At 48.2% G+C, this 22,046-nt stretch overlaps 1 protein-coding gene across 5 annotated transcripts in view; it reads right to left on the bottom strand.

The window, feature by feature from the left end:
• The window catches only part of RALGAPB (Ral GTPase activating protein non-catalytic subunit beta), a 200,559-nt gene that overhangs the window by 166,858 nt on the left and 11,655 nt on the right, over positions 1 to 22,046 (bottom strand). For all 5 annotated transcript variants that reach the window (XM_090020643.1, XM_090020644.1, XM_090020645.1 and 2 more), the window contains exons 3-4: positions 8,041 to 8,204; positions 7,072 to 7,258 (exon numbers count right to left, since the gene is read on the bottom strand). In XM_090020643.1, coding sequence (XP_089876769.1) covers positions 7,072 to 7,258; positions 8,041 to 8,204 — 351 coding nt within the window. The remainder of the gene's footprint in view (positions 1 to 7,071; positions 7,259 to 8,040; positions 8,205 to 22,046) is intronic.

The raw sequence follows: 22,046 nt of genomic DNA, 5'->3' as shown, positions 1-22,046 counted from the left end.
GTTTTCATTTTTGTTTGTTTTTCCTGCAACTACCCTGTGTGACATCTGTTTTTCTGCTAACAAGCTCTTTCAAAGAGAGAAGCAATTTCCACCCCCAGGAACTGGGACCCAGATCCTCAAAGGTGTTTAGATACCTAACTCCTACATTTTTGCAAATTAAACCAGCATGCTGAATTCCATGTGGAAATAAACTACAAACCAGCCTAGATCACAGAAAAGTGTAATATGTGCTCTCCTTGAGTAGTCAATAGAGGTGCACCGATACATCGGTCCCATATCGGATCAGCACCGATACAGTAAAAACTGCCTTAACTGGCACCTTATAAGCCAGCATGTTCTATTAACTGGCATGCCAGCTTGTAAGCTAAAAGCAAAACTGGAAGTGCCCACCATGGCACTTCAGGTTTCACTGAGCACCCAGCCTGCGCTGCCAAGTGGGGGGGCAGATCAAGGGCTGTGAGGGAGGAAAGGAATAGTGCTGGTGCTGGGGCAGACGTTGCACAGCTTGGGTGGAACAGGGGACAGAGCCATGAGCAGCTCATCCAGGGAGTGCATGGGTGGCTCCCGCCGCTGCACACACCCCAGGAGGGCATGAGAAGCAGGGCAGGAGTGGGCTGCCGCTGCAGGCTGGGGCCAGGGCAGCACTATGCTTTTCCCAGCAGAGGGCTGGGCTAGGCTGTGCTCAGGGTGAGTAGCAATGGTGCTGGGGGGAGGGGGGCTACAGCAAATTTTGGGGTGGCTACAGCCCCCACCTCCCATAGCCCCCTTCCAGCGCAGCCACCACCACTTGCCCCAAGCCCAGCCCAGCCCTCCGCCAGGAAGAGCCAGCTGTGCAGCGCCTGCCCCTGCCCCACTCCCTCCCTCCCTCCCTCCCTGCAAGGGCCTCAATCTGGCTCCCCAAGCCCTTTCCCTCCCCTCCCCCCTTGCCCCTTCCCCCACAGCAGATGCCACTTTCCATGCTATATGTCAGAATTGGATCAGTATCAGTCAATATGGCTCATTAAAAAAAATTGGCCACTGGTATCGGCCAAAAAATTCTCTATCACTGCACCCTTAGTAGTCAAGCTCAGCAAACAGATGCACTACGTTCTGCAAAAGCAGAAGTTTCTAGTCTTGAAATGTACTCTGTAACATCTGGCAGATGTTACTTCCATCTTTAATGTGAATTTCAGGGAGGCCTGCATGCAATCACCAGCATGCAGGGTGACAAGAGAAAGGGACACCCAGGTAAGCAAGAAAGTCCTGGGAGTACAGGGCCACAACAGTCCTGGAAGTAGGGGGGAGGCACATGCACCCTTAGGAGTCCTTAAGTACCTGTACACCAATGCTCATAGTATGGGGAGCAAGCAGGAGGAACTGTGCCTCCTGATTGCGAGCAAGAATCCAGACTTAGTAGGGCTCACAGAAACCTGGTGGGACCCTACCCACGACTGGGCGGTAGGCATTCAGGGATACACCCTATATAGAAGGGACAGCACAGAGAGGAAAGGCGGGGGGGGGCTTTCTATGTCAAAGAGCAACTTACAGCATCAAGGATTAACTTCAGGTTAGAGGAGGGTCGGGCAGAGACACTGTGGGTCAAACTACAAGGGGGGCATGGTGAAAGGGACCTTACGGTGGGTGTCTACTACAGACCACCCAACCAGGGGAAGAGCTGGACTGGGACTTCTCTGGTCAGCTTATGGAGACAGTTAGGTCAAGGGATGTTATTGTCATGGGTGACCTAAACTACCCAGACATTTGCTGGGAGGAGCAGATAGCCAGGTCTGACCACTCGTGTAGGTGCCTGGCTGTATTACAGGACCTTCACCTTATCCAGGAGGTGCATAGCCCTATTAGGGGTAACGCCTTGCTGGACCTGGTCCTGGCCACTAGGGTTGACCTGGTAAGGGGACGGCAGGTCTTTGACCACCTGGACAATAGCAATCATCACCTGCTGGAATTCACTATCCAGCACAGGGTGCCAGGGGCTTAGCAAGACTAAAGCCCTTGACTTCAGGGCCAACTACAATGAGCTTCAGAGATTAGTGGGGGAGGCACTGAGGGCCCAGAAGGTAGAGGAGATGGGAATCCATTAGGGATGGTCATACCTTAAGGGGATGATCCTCCAGGCCCAAAGGGTAACAGTCCCTGAGAGAAGCAAGGGGAGTAAGAGTGCTCAGAAACTCTCGTGGGTCAGCAAGGGCATCCAGGAATGCCTGGAGACTAAAAGGGTGGCATACAAGCAGGGGAAGGGAGGGGCTATCACCAAGGAGGAATACTCCTCCTCTGCCCATGAGTGTAGGAGGGCTATTAGGAAGGCCAAGGCACAGATGGAACTCAGGCTAGCACCCAGGATTAAGGACAACAAAAAGTCCTTTTTGAAGAGGGCACCAGGCAATATAGAGCCCCTGCAAGACTCAAATGGTAAACTTGTGGCTACGTCAGATGAGAAAGCTGATATTTTTAACAGTTTCTTTGCCTCTGTTTTCCTGAACAGGGACCAGGACATCCCTCCTGCCAGAGGTAGGGACAATCTAGGGGATAGCTCTGACAGGTCTTATGTCAACAGAGAGGTAGGTATCTTCTGGAACAGCTGGACATTTTTAAATCTGCAGGTTCAGAAGCCCTCCACCCAAGTGTGCTGAGGGAGCTGCCAGGGGACATCACGGAGCCCTTGGCCTGGCTGTATGAGCATTCGTGGTCATCTGGCCAGGTGCCAGGGGATTGGAAACTAGTTAATGTGGTCCCCATTTTTAAGAAAGGGAGGAAGGTGGACCCAAGTAACTATAGGCCCATAAGCCTCACCGCGGTCCTTGGGAAGATCTTGGAGAAAATTATCAAGGAGCGCATGTGTGGGGGGCCAACAGGGGAGATCATGATCAGGGGCAATCAGCATGGGTTTATCAAAGGCAGGTCCTGCCTGACCAACCTGATGGTCTTTTATGACCAGGTAACTAAATCCTTGGATGATGGTGTTGCTGTGGATGTAGTCTTTCTAGACTTTAAGAAGGCCTTTGACACTGTCTCTCACCCCCATCCTCTTCAATAAATTAAGTAACAGTGGGATTGGTGCATGCACAGTTGGATGGGTAAAAAACTGGCTGATGGGGCACACTCAAAGAGTAGCGGTGGATGGGTTGTACTCAACCTGGTGAGATGTGAGCAGTGGGGTACCCCAAGGCTCAGTCTTTGGGCCTGCATTGTTTAACATCTTCATCAGCAGGGGGTTGAAAGCACACTGTCCACTAATATGTGGTGCGAGGTAGGCACACTTGAAGGGAGAGAGAGGCTGCAGCTAGATTTAGACAGACTACAAAAGTGGGCGGGTGAGAATAGGATGGGGTTCAATATAGATAAATGCAGGGTGCTGCACCTTGGGAGAAGGAATCCACAGCATACATAAAGGCTGAGGAGTTCCCCTCTTGAAAACACAGAGGCCGAAAGGGATCTTGGAGTCATTATCGACTCCAAGATGAACATGAGCCACCAATGCCAGACCACAGCCAGCAAGGCCAGCCATACCTTGTCATGCACCCAAACAAGCATCTCAAGCCAGTCCAGAGAGGTGATACCCCCCTCTATGCAACATTGGAGTACTGCATCCAGTACTGGGTGCCACACTTTAAAAAGGATGTGGCCAGCCTGGAGAGAGTTCAGAGGAGGGCCACCTGTTTGGTGAGAGGGCAGCAGGACAGGCCCTATGAGGAGAAACTGAGGGACCTGAACTTATTCAGCCTCAGCAAGAGAAGGCTGAGGGGGGACCTGGTGGCTGCCTACAAACTCATCAGGGAAGATCATCAGCAAATAGGAAGAGCCCTATTCTCCCCAGCACCACCTCGGGTGATGAGAAACAATGGTAATAAGCTGATAGAGAAGGTTTAGGTTAGAGATCAGGAGGGAATATTTTAGTTAGGGTGGCCAGAATCTGGAACCGACTTCCTAGGGAAGTGGTCCTCACCCCTACCTTGGGTAAATTCAAAAAAGAGGTTAGATGATCACCTGTCTAGGGTCTTGTGAACCCAGCATTCATTCCTGCCAGTGGCAGGGGGTCAGGCTAGATGAACTGTTCAGGTTCCTCCTGACCCTAGGTACTATGAAACTAAGAATCCTGTCCCTACTATCACTGGGCGGTTGTTACCCCTTCCCAGAGTCAGACCAGGAGCGGCAAGCTGACACTGAGCACGCTGAAGCCGCCAGTGCAGGAGGCCTGCATCTCTGCTCCTTACACCCCAGCCCTAGCAAGGTGCAGGTGGAAAGAACAACAGAGTAACAGATGCTGGAGGACCAAGAGCCCCCCCTGTAGTACTATATGGCACTGTTCAGACATTAGATGCAGCACTACAAAACATAGCACTACAGAGAAGATCCTGTTTCATCCAAGAACATTTCTGTAGCACTTTGCCATTTTGTAGCCCTACAGATTTTGTTCTCATCTGTACACTCATTTTCTGTGGCTCTACAAAGGTATAAATTACCCTTCGAACATGGCCCCAATCTGCCCATCTGCAGGTCTCATGAAAGCCACACTTTTCATAGAAGAAAAATCAATACTAAAGAAATATTCAGAAACAAAAATAAATCTGTATGGCTGAACAATGACAGAACAAAAGCAGAATTAATCTAGGTAACTGCTGCACTCCGCTTGAAATTGTGACTCAACACTTAGATATTATAGCTACTGGTACCCAATAAAGTGCTAAATACAGCTAGATTCATAGCAAATACTTTAGACATGTTTTCACTGCAGAGTTAATTCATGATCAGGACCTACATTCCCTAGTCCTAATCCAAGCAACCACAATGCAAAAATGCAAAACTATATTTGATTTGCTATATTCTCTCTGATATAGCACTCACTATTTTTTGTCAGTGTGGACTAAGGCAAATCTTAAGTGCTTTTGTGCTGCAAAAAAAAGGAAGTGAAGCTTACTGAAAATTAGGCACCTTACCAGCCTACGTAAAAGCAGAACCCAAGCCCAAACTCATAAATCCACCAGGATCAACTGCCTAGGTGTAAAACACCAATTTTAGCTGAATGGGTCATGTATGTGTTCACAGAAGGGTTACTAAGGGAAACACCTGAATAACAGTTCATGTTAATTCTTCAGTGAAGTTATACTCAAAATTTAAAAAAATAAAAAATAGTAACATTTTATACATATATGCATGCACTCTTGTGTAAGTAACATTTGCCATGGGTTTGATTCAGGAAATGTATTTTGAGAAAACTACTAACAGCCCAATAAGAAAACTGGGGGGGGGCGGGCATGTTAAATAATTTCCGATTTTATAAGCCAGATCTAGAATGTCTTAGCTGGATCTGGAAGCTACTTATGCAGATATGAAGTACCACTAAGCTTAAGGTTAGCACCAAGACATCTTAGCTCTCTTTATATTAGTTTTAAATAAAACACAGTTATCTGCAATAAAAAAGCATGTTTTATCCAAGGATCCCTAGACTACTACGTGTCAGTGGCACAAACTATTAAAAGGAAGAAAATACGATCTGGGTATGAAGGCTGGTAGCAGACATTTAAAAAAAAACAAACAAAAAACCATGTTTTACCAGAAGCAGCAGCACATTACTTGGACCCAGCTCTGACTCCTCGGCCATCTGCAGCCAAGAGGACATCATTTTGACAGTTCAAAGCAGGCCACAGCAAGGAGCACATCTTCTGAACTATAGCTGCCTAGAAGGCAGCGTAGGGGCACTAGAAGACATGATAGTAGTGCTGCCCAATGGTCAACTGTGCAGCCACAGCCCCCTGGCAGCTGGCCCAGAGGTGCAGGAGGATTTGCTACAGTGCCCATACCACAGCTTAGGCAGCCATGCAGTCCCTGTCCAGGTCTGGCAGGCACACAGCCATGGGGCCACAAGTCCAAGAGCGGGGATGCTGTCATAAGTGGCGGCAGGTCACAGCCAGGCAGCAGCCCCGCTGACAGACTGCTACAGTGGGTAGAGGGTGCAGGGGCACTCCAGGTTAGGGCTGCTTCAGTAGTCCAGCTGGCACAAGCGGTAGTGTCCCCGGATGCCAACTGGTTAAAATCCCTGGCACAAATTTGTGCTGCTCTTGTTTGAACTGCAGCAAGCACACATGCCTGCATGTGTGGACACACCCATAGAGCCATTCCAAGGGTCAGATTGGGCCCTTGATCCTAGGGACCCAGTCCCACCCCCTCCTGCTGGGACTGGGTCCCAGGGGTGCAGCCCCACCCCCTACCAGTCCCCCACACCAGGATTGGGTCCTGGGGCCCAGCACCACTCAAACTCAGTTCTGCTTGCTGAGATCAGGTGCTGGATCTAGCATGCAGAACCCAGGGCTCCCCATGGCTCCAGAGATTTGGCAGCAAGGGTGTTGCACCACCTCTCCCCCACCACCCAATTTCTGGATCCCTGTAGGGAGTCCTGCAAGCAAACCAGATAACATGTTACCACGAGCTAAATCTGGCCTATGGGTCGGTGGTTAAGCATTTCTGGTATACTCAATTGTAGGAAATAAAAGATGCCACAAATGCATATGAAGAGAAATAGTACAACTCTAGATCTAGTCTTTATTTTAGTAAGAACCCATATGGCAGAAATATTCCTCGATTTAAACTGAAAGATACTATAAATGATAAAAAGCCATGATGATGGAGAACGCTACATAAAATTATAAAGTGTTAAATACCAACAGGGGCATACTGAGATTACAAAAGCCACAAAAAACAGAGGCAATAACAATATATTTAATTGTTCACTTGTGGAACGCTGACACTTATTAAATGTTTGGACTTTAAACAACAAGTCAAAAAAGCTATTTTTGTAGGCATTTGCTTTGCTTACTCAAAGTTTTTGGATGATGTTCATTATTCAAATGTGTTACTGACTGAAAAAGAGTGATCAACTCTATGAGAACTACACCTCTGTGAAGTAATGAACATGCAATTATTCATCAACCATGGAATACGTTTGTCTTCTTAAGTGTATTCCACAAATGAACAGAACATGCAAATATGAAACGCTTCATTATTAAGGAAATCTGACCAAACAGAACACACTGTAACCGTGGTCTTCCCAGTATAGGTTTATTGTCAGGTTCTACCTACCTGGATGTAAGGGCACAGATAACCTTGCTCCACTGTTCCACCACAGCTGGATGATGGCGCCAGTTGGCTACCATCTCCTTGGCAGTTTTCCAATAAGGTGGTGTTGGAAAGCACCGAGCACAAGCTAGCAACCACACTTCAAACAGCACACCAATTAACTTCTCAGCCAGATTCTCAGCAATGCCACCTTATGTAAAAATAAAATAAACCTTTAGAAACATTTAGCACTGTGTTTCTCTTTCAGCTATTTCCCCCGGTTAACCTTTTGGTCTTAAAGGGCTCACATTTGTGTTAATGCTCATGCTTTGAATGTTTACATTCCAGATTCTAAATTTTACTTTATTATACAGATGATCACTCTTATTTTTGTTTACAAAAGTACTGCTTCTTTACTTGTTACACAGACATTCAAGGCTTCTAAGAATCCCAATATTGTAAATGTCAATGTAAAGCCCAGCCAAAGAGGTCATTAAAACCCTTTTATTTTAACACAGAGAAACAGCCAACTGAGTTAATTAGTATATCATCACAAGCCAGCCCACATCTCTCTTATGCAACATTACTGGCAATGTGCTTAAGTTTATAGTTGGGCATGTATGGCTCTGGTGTCATCTTCATTTTTGTCTACACAGCCACTGGAAACAAAGAATACATTGGATTCAGTTCTTTGTTTGGTCACATAAAGAAAGATGACAGAAACATAGCATACCAAAACTAATCTGACTTTATATGTGGATATTCAGCCGGGAATGCATACAGGACAAAAAAAAATTGTTTGTAGGCTCAATTCCAAGCCATTCAATATTGGTTGTCTTCTCTTTAATTCAGGGTACAACTACCAGAAAAAAAAATAGGCTGATGTTCCTATATTGCCACTGGTACTTTGAGTAGTTTTTTAAACAGGTGACAACTACACAGAAAGCTAAAATCCTGTATGTATAGAAAAGCACATGAAAGCTAGACACAAACCTTGCACAGTTGGAGCTGCCAGCAGGGTGTCATTAATCTGTAGAAGAAATAACAATAAAATCTCCCAGGTTTCTCGGGCCATGATGGTTGACTCACGAGCCAGTTTCTGGACAGCTTTCAAAACCTGCAGGCACAGCCTCATCTGAATGGACCCTGGGTCTGCCCTACAAGAGAAAAAAAATACCCCAACTTCAAGCCTCTTAACAAAAAATCAGTAGTACTGCAGTTACAAAGCACTGTACAAATCACTGTTGTACTATACTGTTCTGATTACAAATTAACAGCATCCTTTTTGGTTCAATATTTGTGTATGTGTGGGGGACTTTTTTCTAGAATGTAAGTCAATAATTACCGATAAAATCTTGATCTGTTATTGCCCTTACAAATTCCCACAGAAGAAACAAATAATCAAGGAAAGAACTTAAAGGCTTAAATGTGCTGAAAATGCTACAGTAAAAATTGTAACTGGAAACGTTTCTGACTTGGTATCTTTACTGCATGTACAAAAATACTTCAAGTACAGTAAAATCTCTGTTATCCAGCATCCCCAGGGTAAGGGGATTGCCAGTTGTATAAAAATTCTGGTTATCTGAAATAACCTGGGGGAGGGGGCAGACAGCCGCATGCAGAGCAGCGGCAGCTGCAGCGTGGAGTGGAGTGGTGGAAGCATGGCAGAGCAGCGCTCAGCACAGAGCAGTGTGGAGCAGCAGCAGTGCAAGCCCCCACATGCGAGCTCTCCCCTGCCCCCCTACATCCGGCTGGCAGAGTGTATGGGGGGTAGGGGTGGGGGTGGCAGCGGCCGCACGCAGAGCAGCGACAATGCAGGGTGGTGGGTGGCGGCGGCAGCTGGCACCATGTGCAAGCTTTCCCCCAGTCCCCTATGTTGCCTCCACATCTTCCCTTACACCTGCTCCTAATCCACTTGGTGTCTGTCAAATAAAAAGAAAAAAAAAAATCTCAATTTAAAATTGCTCCCTGCCTCAGAGACGTGGGGGTGGGGCGCAGATTGAGGCCCCAGTAGTGAGAGGGGAATGAGGCTGGCACTGCACAGCTGGAGCAAGGAGGGGCACAGGATGGAACTGCAGCTCATCTGGGGGGTGCAGGGAGGGAGGGGCAGCCCCTGCTATTGCATGCACCCCAGGGGGGCACAGGCTGGCATCTGCCCCCCAGATCTCTGCATGGGCAAGGGCAGGCTATTGCTGGGCTCTTCCCAACAGGGGGTCTGGGCTGGGCCAGGCGGCAGAGGTTCTGGGAGGTAAGCTACAGTGAATTTTGGAGTGGCTGCAGCCTGCTTCATAGCCCCCCTCCCAGCTCCGCCACTGCCCACCCTGACCACAGCCCCAGCCTGACCCCTATACCAGGAACAGCCCAGCGCCGGTCCCAGCCCACAGCAGCAGCCTGCTCTCACCCCATGTGCAGATCCAGGGGGCACATGCCCCCTATGCCCTCCCAGTGTGTGCAACAGCATAAGCCCCGCCCCACGCTGCCCGGACGAGCAGCTTGCGACTTCATCCCATGCCCCGTCCCAGCTGTGCACCATTTGCCCCTGCACCTGCCCCAGCTCCAGAGCCAAGCCTACTCCTTCCCCTTACCACAGGGACCTCGATCTGCACCCCCCCACATCCCTTCCTCCACCCACAACAGACTTACCAGCTGGACATTGCTCTCCATGCTGACAGACTGCATTCTTGGCTGCCTGCATGCCCCACTGTGGCTACGGACATGCACAGGGCATTTATCTGCAACATTATCAGCCACATCAGCCAAAAAAAAAGCCAACTGCCAATTTTCCTTATATCAGTGCCGATGTGATATGGGACTGATGTATTGGTGCACCTCTATCCACTTGTTTTAAACTTGTCTTCTATTCATTTCAGTGGGTGCCCCTAACTCTTATTCTGGGACTCTATGAGTAACAGTCCCATGTTCATTTTATCCATAGACTTCATGATATAGTAGACCTTTTATATGCCCCTACCTCAGTCTCCACCTTTCCAAACTGAAGTCCTAGCCTTTTCAGTCACTTCTGATACAGCAGCTACTCCAGATCCCGGATCATCTCTGTAGTCCTTTCTTATACTTCCTCAAATTCCACTATGTCCTTTTTAAGATATGGAGACCAGAACTGCGTAGTGTTCAAAAGGGCCCACCATGGATTTATGTAGCAGCATATTGATGTTTTACATTTGGTTTTCAGTTTCATTCTTAACGATACCAAACACTACTGACTTTTTTGGTCATTGCTATTCACTCAGACAAAGTTTTTAGAGAACTACTGACAAAGATTTCAAGGTCTCTTTTCTGAGTTGCAATAGCTATGCAAGAGCACAGCATTGTGTACATATAGCTGAGGTTATTCCCGCTTCCTTCCTCTCCCTCCTCCCCATGCATAACTTTGCACTTGTTAAAACTTAAACTCATCTGCCACTTTCTTGCCCACTCACTTTCTAAAGATCTTTGCGCAGCTCTTCACTATCAGCTTGAAATGTGGCTACCCAGAATAACTTAGTACCCTCTGAAAATTCTGACCTGGAAAAGGGACTGCACAGAGTGAAATTTCATTTAGGAAAATAAGCAAAACCAGATCCCCAAAGGCCCCAACTACTGACTTTTCTTCACCTTAAAAAAAGACCATTTAATGCCAGCCACCATTTCCTATCTTTTAACCAGCTTGTGACCCAGAAAAGAACTATGGCAAGTCAGCTTCTTTTTCCCTTAAAAGGAGCCTCTGGTGAGAGCTCTTGTCAAAACGTTTTTTCAACGAAAAATATAAGACAACTGGTTCTCCCTTGTCCATTAGACTAACACCTTCAAAAAAATTCTACCACGTTGATAAGGTGGAATTTCCCTTTACAAAAACCATACTCACTCAGTCCCTAGCAAAATTAAGATTATCTCAAATTTAAAAGTTATATTTTGTACCTGGAAAATATATAAATTTATCATACTTTTCCAGGTATAGAACCTAATTGTTGGAAGATCATCTTAAATTCATCATCCCCCCCCTAACCCCAACTACTGCAGATAGTGAGGGGAATAGATACTGCTGGGGACACTAATAAGGCAGTTAGGGGAGAAACAGTGAGAAAGACACACGGTAAGAGGGGCAGTAACAGGGCAGGCAGTGAAGGAGGCAGTAAGGGAGCAGACAGTAGGAGGGCACTCGGTGTGGAGGTAGTAGGGGGACCACACAATTTCTCCCCTGCTGCCTCTCTCCTCCCTCCCTCCCTCCCCCCAGCCTCAGGCTCCCATACCCCCTCTTTCAGGCTATTTCTGGACCCCACCATCACAGGTCCCCACCCCTCCTCCTTCTACAAAAAAAGTCTCCGTCCTGCCTCCTTGCCTTTGCTGTGGCACCAGCAGACTCTGCCCCACTGCAGCCTGGGGCACTGAGCATGGTTCCAGCCCAGGTCCACAGCAGCAGTGCAGAGACAGCTCCAGGGCTGTGCTCCAGGCTGCAGAAGACAGAGCCTGCTGGCACCAGAGCAAAGGTAAAGAAAGGGAAGCACAGTTGTGGGGGAGAAGGGAAGAAAGAAGCAGCACTAGGGAAAGACTGGGTGCAGTGGGGGCCCAAGGCTGCAGGGGACAAGCAGGCAGAGGGCAGGTAGCAGCTGGCACTCCAACCCTGGCCAGGGGTTGGGGCTGAAGCTGCAGCCACATCAGCCACCTGCACCCTCCCCTGCTGTCATCTCATACTCACTTTTAAGATGAGGGGCTTCCCCCCCCCAGGTTACATGGGGGAAAAGCCAGTCTTTTAATTGAATAAATATGGTATTTATCCATGTTTGATGGTTATACTCTATTATAGATTCTGCAAACTTGCTATGTATAGAGGTCTGTAGCTTCCTGGATCACTTCTGGAGCCCTTCTGAAAATGAGGTTTGCGATGGCAACCTGCCAGTCCTCTACACAGAGTATCTAACCTATTGGGGCAGGTCACCTATCAACTTTTTGATGCACTCTGCTAACATTCTGGTACCTTTCTGGTTTAAGTAGAGCCCATCCCTCCTGTACAGGCTCCTCCTTTCCCTAGTTAATAACAAACCTAAACCTCGTCCTCTCTACACCATCTCAACAACTTGTTGAAACTGCAGTTCTGCCTGTCTTCCTGACTGGAACTCCCTGTACAGAACTGGAAGCACTTTACCATGGAGGTCCTGAATGTTAGTCTCCTCTGCAGCAGCCTAAATTTAGTCAGTGGGACCTCTCTCCTATACTTTATGTCACTGCTGCCAACATACACCATGGCACACTAGCTCCTCATCTCCACTTCTAGCACTCCAGTCTACACACCTCAGAGGTGAAGGAACTAGGAATGTTCACATTGAGAAAAAGGTGCTTAAGAGGGGACATGATAGCAGTCTTCAAATACTTAAAGGGCTGAAATAAAGAAGAGGGAAAGCACCTTTTCTCTCCTGCTGAGGAAAGGAGGATGCAGACCAAGGCTGGAAGTTGCAGCAAAGTAAATTTAGATTGGATATCTGGAAAAACTTCTTCACTGTGAGAATAAAGAGGCAGTGGAAAAGACTGCATAGGGAAGTTGTAAGACTCTCCATCACTGGAAGTGTTCAAGAAGAGGTTGAGAGGTTGGACAGCTGTTGGTCAGGGATGATCTAGGTGCGGTTGTTCTACCATGGGTATTGCCTATGCTTCTAGGCTTTGTTGCTTGCTCATTCCCCACCCCTCTCCCTTTTTTTCTGTTATGTGTCTCAGGGTGTTTTTCAGCATCCCCAGAGGTATTGGGAGTTGGCTACAGCGAAGGCTGGGGACTTCAGCTGGGGTATGCTAATCCTTTTGCTGGAAGTTCCTGGCAAGAAGGTACTGCCCTTAACTCAGAGTCACATCAGTCACCATAATTGGGGTCAGAAAGGAATTTTACCCCATGGTCATATTAGTATGGGTCATGGGGTTTTTTACCTTCCTCTGCAGTGGAGGGCATAGCCCCCTATCTGAGACCTCTTGAGCATATATTGACATTTTATAAAAGCAGGAAACTGGCTGCCATGGTTCCCCATTGCTTCACCTATGGCAGATTAGTGTGTTAGGTCTATGTTGTGTCAGAGCTGAGGGTAGTCTTGTGTTGAGTTTAGATTACAGTTGTATGGGATGGTCTGGATAGGGATGATCCTGCCTTAGGCAAGGGGACTGGACTGAACGACCTCCAGAGGTCTCTCCCACCCCTATTTCTCTATGACTACTTTTGAAACCAAGCAGGGAAATCACCATGTAATACTCCCAAACACCACAGATCAGACTTCCTAATAACTGAATCCCCCACTACTTAAATATTTTTGTATACCAGTGGTTCTCAATCTTTTGAGTCTCAAGGCATCCTTCTGAGAACACCAGCTCTTGGCAGCTCCAAGATTTTCACTGTGGGGGGAGGGAAGAGGCAGGGGCCAGGGGAGAACAACCAGAGCAATTGAGCAATTATTCTGTTGAAAGACCATGAGGGATGAGAATATATGTGGCACTACAGATTCCTCTCAGGGTCGATAAGAATCTTTTTTTTTTTTTTTAATATCTATCTTTCTATATAGACAGATATACATATACATACACATAAATGGATTTTTAAAAATGTAAAGTAAGCTTTTAATTTAAATTATAATTGAGTTTCTTTTTTAAAAATACATCAGTTTAAAATGAAATTTGTATTTAATATATCATAGGCTAAGCTTCTCGGCCTCTTGAAGGCTCAGATCGAGCGAAAGCATTTATTCTTTAATCTATTAAAATATTTTAAAATACAATAATGCATCAAGGCAATGAACCTCTACTAAAAACTCTAAAGTTAAAGGCTTATTTTCTTACATATAGGAATGACGGGGGAAAATGTCTACCTTTTGGGTAGGGACAAAAATTATACAAACTGGTTTAAGTCATCAGAAACTGGTTTAAACCTGTAACAGAACAGAAGTTCAGGGCACTTAAACCAGTGGTTCTCAACGTTTTTTGTACCAGGACCCATCCATAAACATCAATGGGTAGTCCTGACCCAGTGACTCTCGCTCCTAATCTGCTGACCCCAGACCTCAGCCTCCCAGTGTGTGGGGCAGGAAGGGTGGGGGGGGCATAAGGAAATGCCTTGGTTTCCCCACATTTTTCTCCTTTAAAGAAGAATCCATTTTTAAAGTGCGATACATTTTTAAAATTTGTTCACAACCTGTTCATATATTCTCGCAACCCACTAATTGGGTCACAACCCATGGGTTGAGAAACGCTGACTTAAACCACTTACAAAAAGGCTGAAACTGGTTTAAGATAAACCTGGTTGGATGTAGCATCAGACTTAACTGATTTAGGTCAAACAGGTTTATGGAACTTCTGTCCCAGACCCCTTCCCAGTTCAAGTTAACTCACAGTCCCCCAGCATCCCAGGATGCTTGCACCCTTGAGCTGTACTGTCTGCCCACACCCCAGCTCCCTAGCCATAGCACTATCAATGCTCCAGCTGGCTGAGAAAGGGGTAAGAGTGGGAAACCTGGCTCTAAACCCCAGCCAGGATCTGCCTGACAGGGGTCAAGCAGCCCCTCAGGCTTTTCCCCTGTTTCATGCTTGAGCAGAGGCTGGCAGGCTGAGGCAGAAGGAAAGAAGAGAGGTTTAAACCCCTTCCCCCCATCCACAAGGGAACCCAGCCAAGTTCTGCTCAGCAGGGGCGTAGTAGCCCCTGCCTGGCTTTTCCCCTGCTCCCCACTCAAGCAGTGGGTTGTGGTTAGAGGCAAGCACAGGGGATTTGGGGGGTGAGGGGGAAGAGGAAAAGAGGCCCCTCCCCGCACTTTGCCTCAGTGTTCTGGCCTGATCAGCTACTGGCCACACCCCCTGCCCCTCCACGGGAGCCAGGGAGCAAAGGGAAAAGCCAGGCAGGGGCTGCTTCACCCCTGCCAGGCAGACCCTGCCTGGGGTTCCATGGGGGTGGAGGCAGGGAGGTCTAAACCCCACTCCCTGGTTCCAGATCAGCCAGAGAGTTTGCCCTGGAGGGGAGGCAGCCCCTGCCACCTTTCTGCCCTCTCCCCACTACCTGCTTGAGTTGGGGAGAAGGCAGCGCTTACCAGGGTCTTCTCCCTCAATCGACCTGAGAGTGGGGGGTCACAGCCACACCACAGCCTGGGACTGGTACTCTGAGGCAGAGGGTTTAAATCCCCTTTTGGCCTCACCTAAGCATTTGAGCCCTGGGCTTGGCTGTAGCCACACACCCCTCTCCACTAGAGGGAGTAGCTATGGGGAGCAAAAGCCTGACAGGGGCTGTTCCCACCCCCAGGCAAACCCCAGCTGGGGTCCAGGGCCAGGGAAGGGTTTTAAACCCCTCCCTCCCCGTCACAGCCTGCAGGGGAAGGTGAAGGGTGGGGTGGGTTGTCACAGGGAGAAAATCTTGGTTTGTTCTTAATTCCTTGTGTGGAGGAAGGGGAAGGAAAGGGAGCAGAGTTAGGAGCAGTGTGTGCAAGAAAAGGGATCAATGCTGAGTTCAAGACAGTGTAGGAAAAGGAACCATATTCTGCAAAGAATTGACTAGTCTTTACTTGGAAATCAACAGTGTTTTTCCCTCTGTTTCTGCAGGTCACAAAAAAGACCTTATTTTCAAGAAATTCCTGCAGCACTGGGAAAAAGACAAATACCGGCTACATGTAAACTGCAACAAAGAGACGTATGGCCTGGTAACTTGAATGAAGCAGTATTATGAAAAATGCTTCTCAGAAGGCAATAAATTTGAAAATGGCAACGTGGACATGTACAAGCCATCTGGATCAACTGGTTTGTAAACATAATTTTTTAACAATTCTTAAGGATAAGTTAATAATCACGACCAAAGTCTAGCAAGACAACATAAATGAAGACAGCTTGGTTCATTTACGCAACAAATTCTTCTTTCCATCATGTTCAGAACAAACATTTCACTGACACAGTTTAGTCATTACAACCAGATTACAGTCCACCCAGCTGAGCAGACATTGCTGGAAGGCTTCTGGATACAGTGTATGACAGGAACTGACAATTATTTCAGGTGGAGGGCCACTTACTGAGTTTTGGCAAGCTGGCAAGGGCCACATGGGTAGCCTCGCCCCTTGACAGATGTCAAGGCCCAGGTCCCTCAGCCTTTCCTTGCACAGCTTGCCTTGCAAGTCCCTGATCATATGGATGGCTCTTTTCTGGACCATCTCAAATTTTTCTACGCCCTTATTGAAGTGTGCCACCCAGAACTGGTCACTACTCCAACCATAGTCTCACCAGTGTTGAGTAAAATGGAAGTATCACTTCCTTAGTTTTACATAAGATGCATCAGTTGATGCATGCCAGAGTGCTGTTTGCCCTGCTGACCACTGCCGTACAACTCATATTCATATGATGGTTAATCATTATCCCTAGGTCCCTTCTGGCTGTGGTGCAAGTCAAACCATCACCACCAGCCTGTATGTATATTGAGGGTGGTTTGCCCCCAGATGGAGCACCTTAACAGTTGGAAATGTTAAGCTTCAGCTGGTCCAGGTCTGCTTGTATCTGCAACTTATCTTCTGGCATGACCACAATGCCGCATAACTTGGTGTCATCCATGAACTTGGTCAGCAAGCTTTTCACTCCCCTATCCAAGTCATTGAGGAGGGGCACCACTGGCATCTTAGCAGCAGGACAACACAGATCCCTTCACAAGAACTCTCTGGGTCTTACCCTGTAGCCAGTTTCCCAACCACTGAACCATCAAGCAGCTAAGGCCACAATCTTCCAGTTTTCCCACAAGGATATCATGGGATACTAAATCAAAAGCCTTTTGGAAGTCTAGATATAGGTCTAACACGTCTCCTGTGTCCAGGTATCAACAGACCTGGCCATAGAAGGAGATAAGATTGGTAAGACAACACCAACAAAGCTATGCTGGCCATCATTCAGAATCTTACTTTCAGTGACTGTATTGTACATAGATTTTTTAATGAGCAATTTTCTAGGATTTTCCCTGGGGTGGAGGTTAGGCTGACTGGCCTATAGTTGCCTGGGTCCTCCTTCTTGCCCTCTTCCAATCTTCAGGGATTCCCCTGTGCCCCACAAGTTCTAAAAGAACTTTGCCAGGGGTTCCGCAATGACGTCAACCAGCTCCTTCAGCACTCTCAGATGGAGTCCATCTGGTCCTGTTGACTTACAAATGTCTAGCTTTTCTAGTTGGTACTGCACCCACTCAGTATCCACAGTGGGGAAGCTGTCAGTCCTGGCATGTCCCCCATGAGCCTTACCTCGCTGGACTTTCCCCTTGGTCCAGTGAAATACTGAAGCAAAGTGGGCATTCAGAAGTTCAGTTTTTTCCTGAATATCAGTTACCAACTGTCCTGAGGTGTTCAGCAGGGGTCCCACACTTCCATTTGTTTTCCTTCTGCTGCCTACATACTTAAAGAAGGACTTCTTATTGTCCTCGACTCCCATGGCGAATCCAAACTCAGTGGCCACCTTGGCTTTCCTGATCATTTCCCTTCAAGTGCTAGCCACTGTTGTATAGTCCTCCTTGAGGACCATCCCTTGCTTCCACTGTGCATGCACCTCATTTCTTTTTTAAGAGGACCGCAATGTCCCTATTAAGCCAAGAGAGCTTGCCAGCCCTTCTGCTACCTTTCTTCTTTGCAGGAAGAGGGTTTTTTTGCGCTTTGAGGACTGTATCCTTGAGCAACAACCACTCTTCGTGCACCCCGTTCACTTTCTCTTCCTGGTCCTGCATCTCCTCCCCTTACTAATGCTCTGAGCCTGTCAAAGTCAGCATTTTTGAAGTTCAGAACTTCAGTCCTGCTGGTTGATTTATGAACCTTGCAGCAGACAATGAACCTGATTAATTGAGGGTCACTGTCACCCAGCTTACCCTCAATGTTCAAGCCACACACCAGATCATCTCCCTTGGCAGGAGAGCGTTACCTCTAGTTGGCCCTTGCACTTCCTGGGTCAGGAAGACCTCCTTGATCACAGCCAGGAAATTGTGTGAATGATCTGACCTAGTCAAGTGTTCAACCCAATCTATGTCCGAGTAATTGAAGTCACCCATGACAACCAAGTCCCTTGCACTTGCAGCCTCTGTCACTTCTCAAGAGTACTCCTGGTACCCTGTAAACGTATTTTTGTCCTGACTTGCATGCATTTGTGCAGTGTACGTAGAAGTGATAGTTTAATAGCTTAAAATGAAATCTTACTCTTGTATATTGGGGGGAGAGGGCAAACATTTATGGGGGGGCTGTGGGTATGTGGGGGATGTAGGTGTGAGGTGAGGGAGCGTGCATGTGTGGGGGGGATATGAAGGGTGTATGTGGATATGAGGTTTGTGGGGGGCTGTGTCAGGGGGAGGGTGGCTGGGTCTGCAAGCATGACAGTGTGTGGGGGGGTGTGGGTGCGTGTGGGACTTGCCCCCCCCACACACACACACTCCCTCCCCCATTGCGCAGACAGTAGATATGCAGGCATGTACATGCTCCTAGCACCGTGCTCCCGCAGTTTGGCGATGCAGCCAGGAGTCACGTCCTGTGTGTGTGTTGTGGGGGGAGTGGGCGTACAGGAACACAGCATCAGCTGGGCTGAGTGCGGGGCCCACACTGGTGTCCCAGAGCCAGCAGGGCCCAGAGTGGGGTAACAGGAGAACAGAGCCCAGGCCAGCAGGACATCTAGAGCAGGAGCTGGCTCCCCCCTCTCCCTGCTAGCACAGCCCAGCCCAACTCCACCAACCTCTGTGGGCCCAGATCCCATGTTCCTGCCACCCCACTCAGGGCCCTGCTAGCACTGACCCTGGGACACAAGTGCAGACTCCACACTCCCACCCAGCTGTTGCTGCACTCCCCATTGCCCCTCCCGACCACCAAAAAGGCACCACTTTCTGCATGGGCCTTGCCACTAGCTTCCACCAAGTCCTACTGCCCCTGGCTCCTGTCATCTTTGACAGGTAGCCAGGGCAAATAAATGTTGTTTTCCTACATTTTTAGGGGCCTTGCAGGCTGGTTAGAAGCGCCTGGTGGGCCAGATCTGGTCCACGTGCCATATTTTGCCTACCCTGGTGTATGAGACGCTCAAATGACTTGCACCTAGGCATTTGTAAAAAAATTTCCCCAGGGTAACCTGAAATAATTGGGGCCACTGACCAGCTGGGGCAGTATGATGAGCTTGGGGTCCAGGGTGGGAATATGCAGCTTCAGAGCCCGGCTGAGGAACAGAACAGAGCTGTGAGCAGCTGACTCCCCACCACGACGAGCACTCCCAAGGGAGGTATATGCCTCCCAGATGCCTACAGGGCATGGACAGACGTGGGCTGCTTGCTGAGAAGCTCCATGCTGCCACCACCAGGCACCCCACACCACCATAGCAAGGTGCTCCCTGCTCACACAGCAGCAGGGGTGGGAGCACAGAATTGTGCCCCCACCACCACCACTGCCAGGCAGGCAGGGGGCACCTCACCATGGCAGTACAGGGCTTCCAGCAGCAGCACCAAGTCTCCCCACCCTGTCCTGCTGGGTCCCACCTGCTGGGCTGCAGAGGCCCCAGGGGGAGGGCAACAAGGCAGAGACCCCTTAGCCCACAGCCACCAGCATAACCACCCTCCCCTATGGACTTAAGGGGCACTGGCAAGGCCAGGGGGCTGCAGCTTGAGAGTGAGAGGCAATGGCATGGGCAGGGCACTGGTATACCAGGGGTGCTCAGCACCATGAAGTGGGGGGGGGAAGAAATGCAGCTGGACCCACATCCTGATAAACAAAGGAGGCAATGGAAGCACTCTGGTCAGCTCACTCTATCCAGGGCCACACTGGGACACATCCTTTCCACTGTTCTGGGACACAGAGCTTGAATAAGGTCCTCTAGTTGCCTCCTCTCTCCCACAGCACAGACCCTAGCCAGTATGTGGTTTGCTAGCTAATGCCAAGAGGTGTCTGTGCAAGTCAGAGAGTGATCACTTAGGGCTTTTTGGAACCAATCTACAGGTCAGCTGGTAATGTCCCTACATTCCTTCCTTTGGAAAAAGGTGTTTAAGAATTGCTTGAAAGTGATGGAAGAAATTTCACAGGAAAGTGAAACAGAGGAGAGGGGAGAACTTTCTGTGATTGATGCAGCGTAGAAGATGAGAGATGGAATGGAAGGGGAGGTGGGAAAAGCAGACAGCTCAGACATGGAGGGAGGGGTGGGGAAGAATGAAAACACCTACAGGGTGAAGCTGTAAGGAGGGGTGCACCAATAAAGATTTTCTTGTCCAATACCAATATGCTTGGTGAATAAATTGGCTATTGGCCAATACCAATCTGATAACCAATTTACAGCAACGCAGCCAAGCAGCATGGAGAGCAGCACCCTGCAGGTAAGCCTGTGAAGGGGGAGGGAAAGGACATGGGGGCTGCAAATCAAGGCCCCCCAAAGTGAGGGAGGGAGTGGGGCAGAGGTCAGGGCTGGGGGCGCAATCTGGCCAGGGCAGTGAATGGGATCCTAGGACTGGGACAGGGAACAGGACAGAGCTGCAGGGATCAGCGTCCTGGCACTTAAAGATGGTGGGGTGGGGGAAAGGAAGTGTCGCTTGAACTAATGCTCATCTAATGAGCTTTTCATTCAAGCACTGCCGCTATCATTTTTAAAGTGCAGGGATGTTTCTAACTGGAGCCAAGCAGAGCAAGGGCAGAGACAGGCTGCCTGTTGCAGGCTCAGGGCTCTCCACCCTGCTGCCTTTCCTCTGGGAGCCACGCACTGGCCTCACATCCCCTGTCCATCTGGCAGCAGGAGGCACAAGTTGCCACCACCATGGCTGCTGGATGGGCAGGAGACGTGAGGTCAGTGAACAGCTCCTGGGCCAATGGCAGGAGGGAGGAAAGCCTCAAGCCCACAGCAGGCAGCCTGCATCTACCCTTGCAAAAATCCCTAGGGGTGTGCACAGCAGTGGGAGAGCCTCCTGCCCCCAACCCCCAACATCCCCTAGACAAGCCACCCATACTGCCTGGCTGCATTCCTGGCCACATGCATGCTGCAGCTACACACAGCTTCCAGGGCTCCAGCCAGAAGGCACATTAAATTTATTGGTATATTATCAACTACACCAGCCACAAAAACCAATAGGTCAATAATATTAGTTTTCTGTTTACTGATGCCAATCTAATATAATACCAGTGCACCTCTAGTTGTAAAATGAGATGCTTTTTACCCCATGGTGATTTGGGGGGGGGGGGGGGGGGGGGGGGGGGGGGGGACGACACAGGACCTCATTTTATGTTTCGTAACCTCATCTTATTACTAAATGCAGTAATTTTGCAACTAGTTGTAGCACTGGAGTTTTAAAGATTGTTTATAGTTTATGCAAACTGGGATTTTTTTCCTCTTAAGTTAGATACAGTTCCTTTATACTCTAGCAATCTAGAATTAAGTTCTGAAACAGCAGAACTTCAGGGAAGATAGATGTGCATATATACTCTATTTCTCAGGTTAAGTTTCTCTCTTCAATGCTTTGTTTTAATTACTAACCAAATACTCATTGACTAACAGGTGCCCAACTGCAATAATTCCACTGGTCACAGACCCAGGAGGATAACACATACATGCCCAAAACCCAGCCAGACCTGAAAAGCAACAAACAATATCAAGAGCAGTGTGTCCTGGTCTCAGTGGGATGACTCACGGAATTCTTCAGAGACAATTAAGGGCAAACAACATTAACACAAAGGGGTAAAATCAAAAAAAGGACAAGTGCTGATAGCTCTATGACCATGAAATCAAGCATTTAATTCTGCTCTACTTTTCAGTTTTAAATCACAAGTATCTCTTCAATGTAGATAAAGTACTGAATACCCTTTGAAGGATGGACCAGTAGTTAAAATACTAATCTAGTACTTGCGGTTGAGCAGATCTCAAGTTTCCCATATCACCTTGGACAGGACCCATAGATTTTGAGTCAGTTCTCCATCTGCACAGTGGGGATGTTAATATTTACCTGCCTCAAAGGGGTTTTATAAGGATAAATATGTTAAAGATTGTAGCATGCAGGTACTACAGTAAAAGTGGTCTCTGTTGTTAATTGCATT

The sequence above is a fragment of the Crocodylus siamensis genome, chromosome 10 (genome assembly GCF_052110815.1).
Source record: "Crocodylus siamensis isolate JL-2025a chromosome 10, ASM5211081v1, whole genome shotgun sequence".
Lineage (NCBI taxonomy): Eukaryota > Metazoa > Chordata > Crocodylia > Crocodylidae > Crocodylus > Crocodylus siamensis.
The sequence above is the reverse complement of the archived record's forward strand: the minus strand, read 5'-3'. Positions and strand labels throughout refer to the sequence as shown.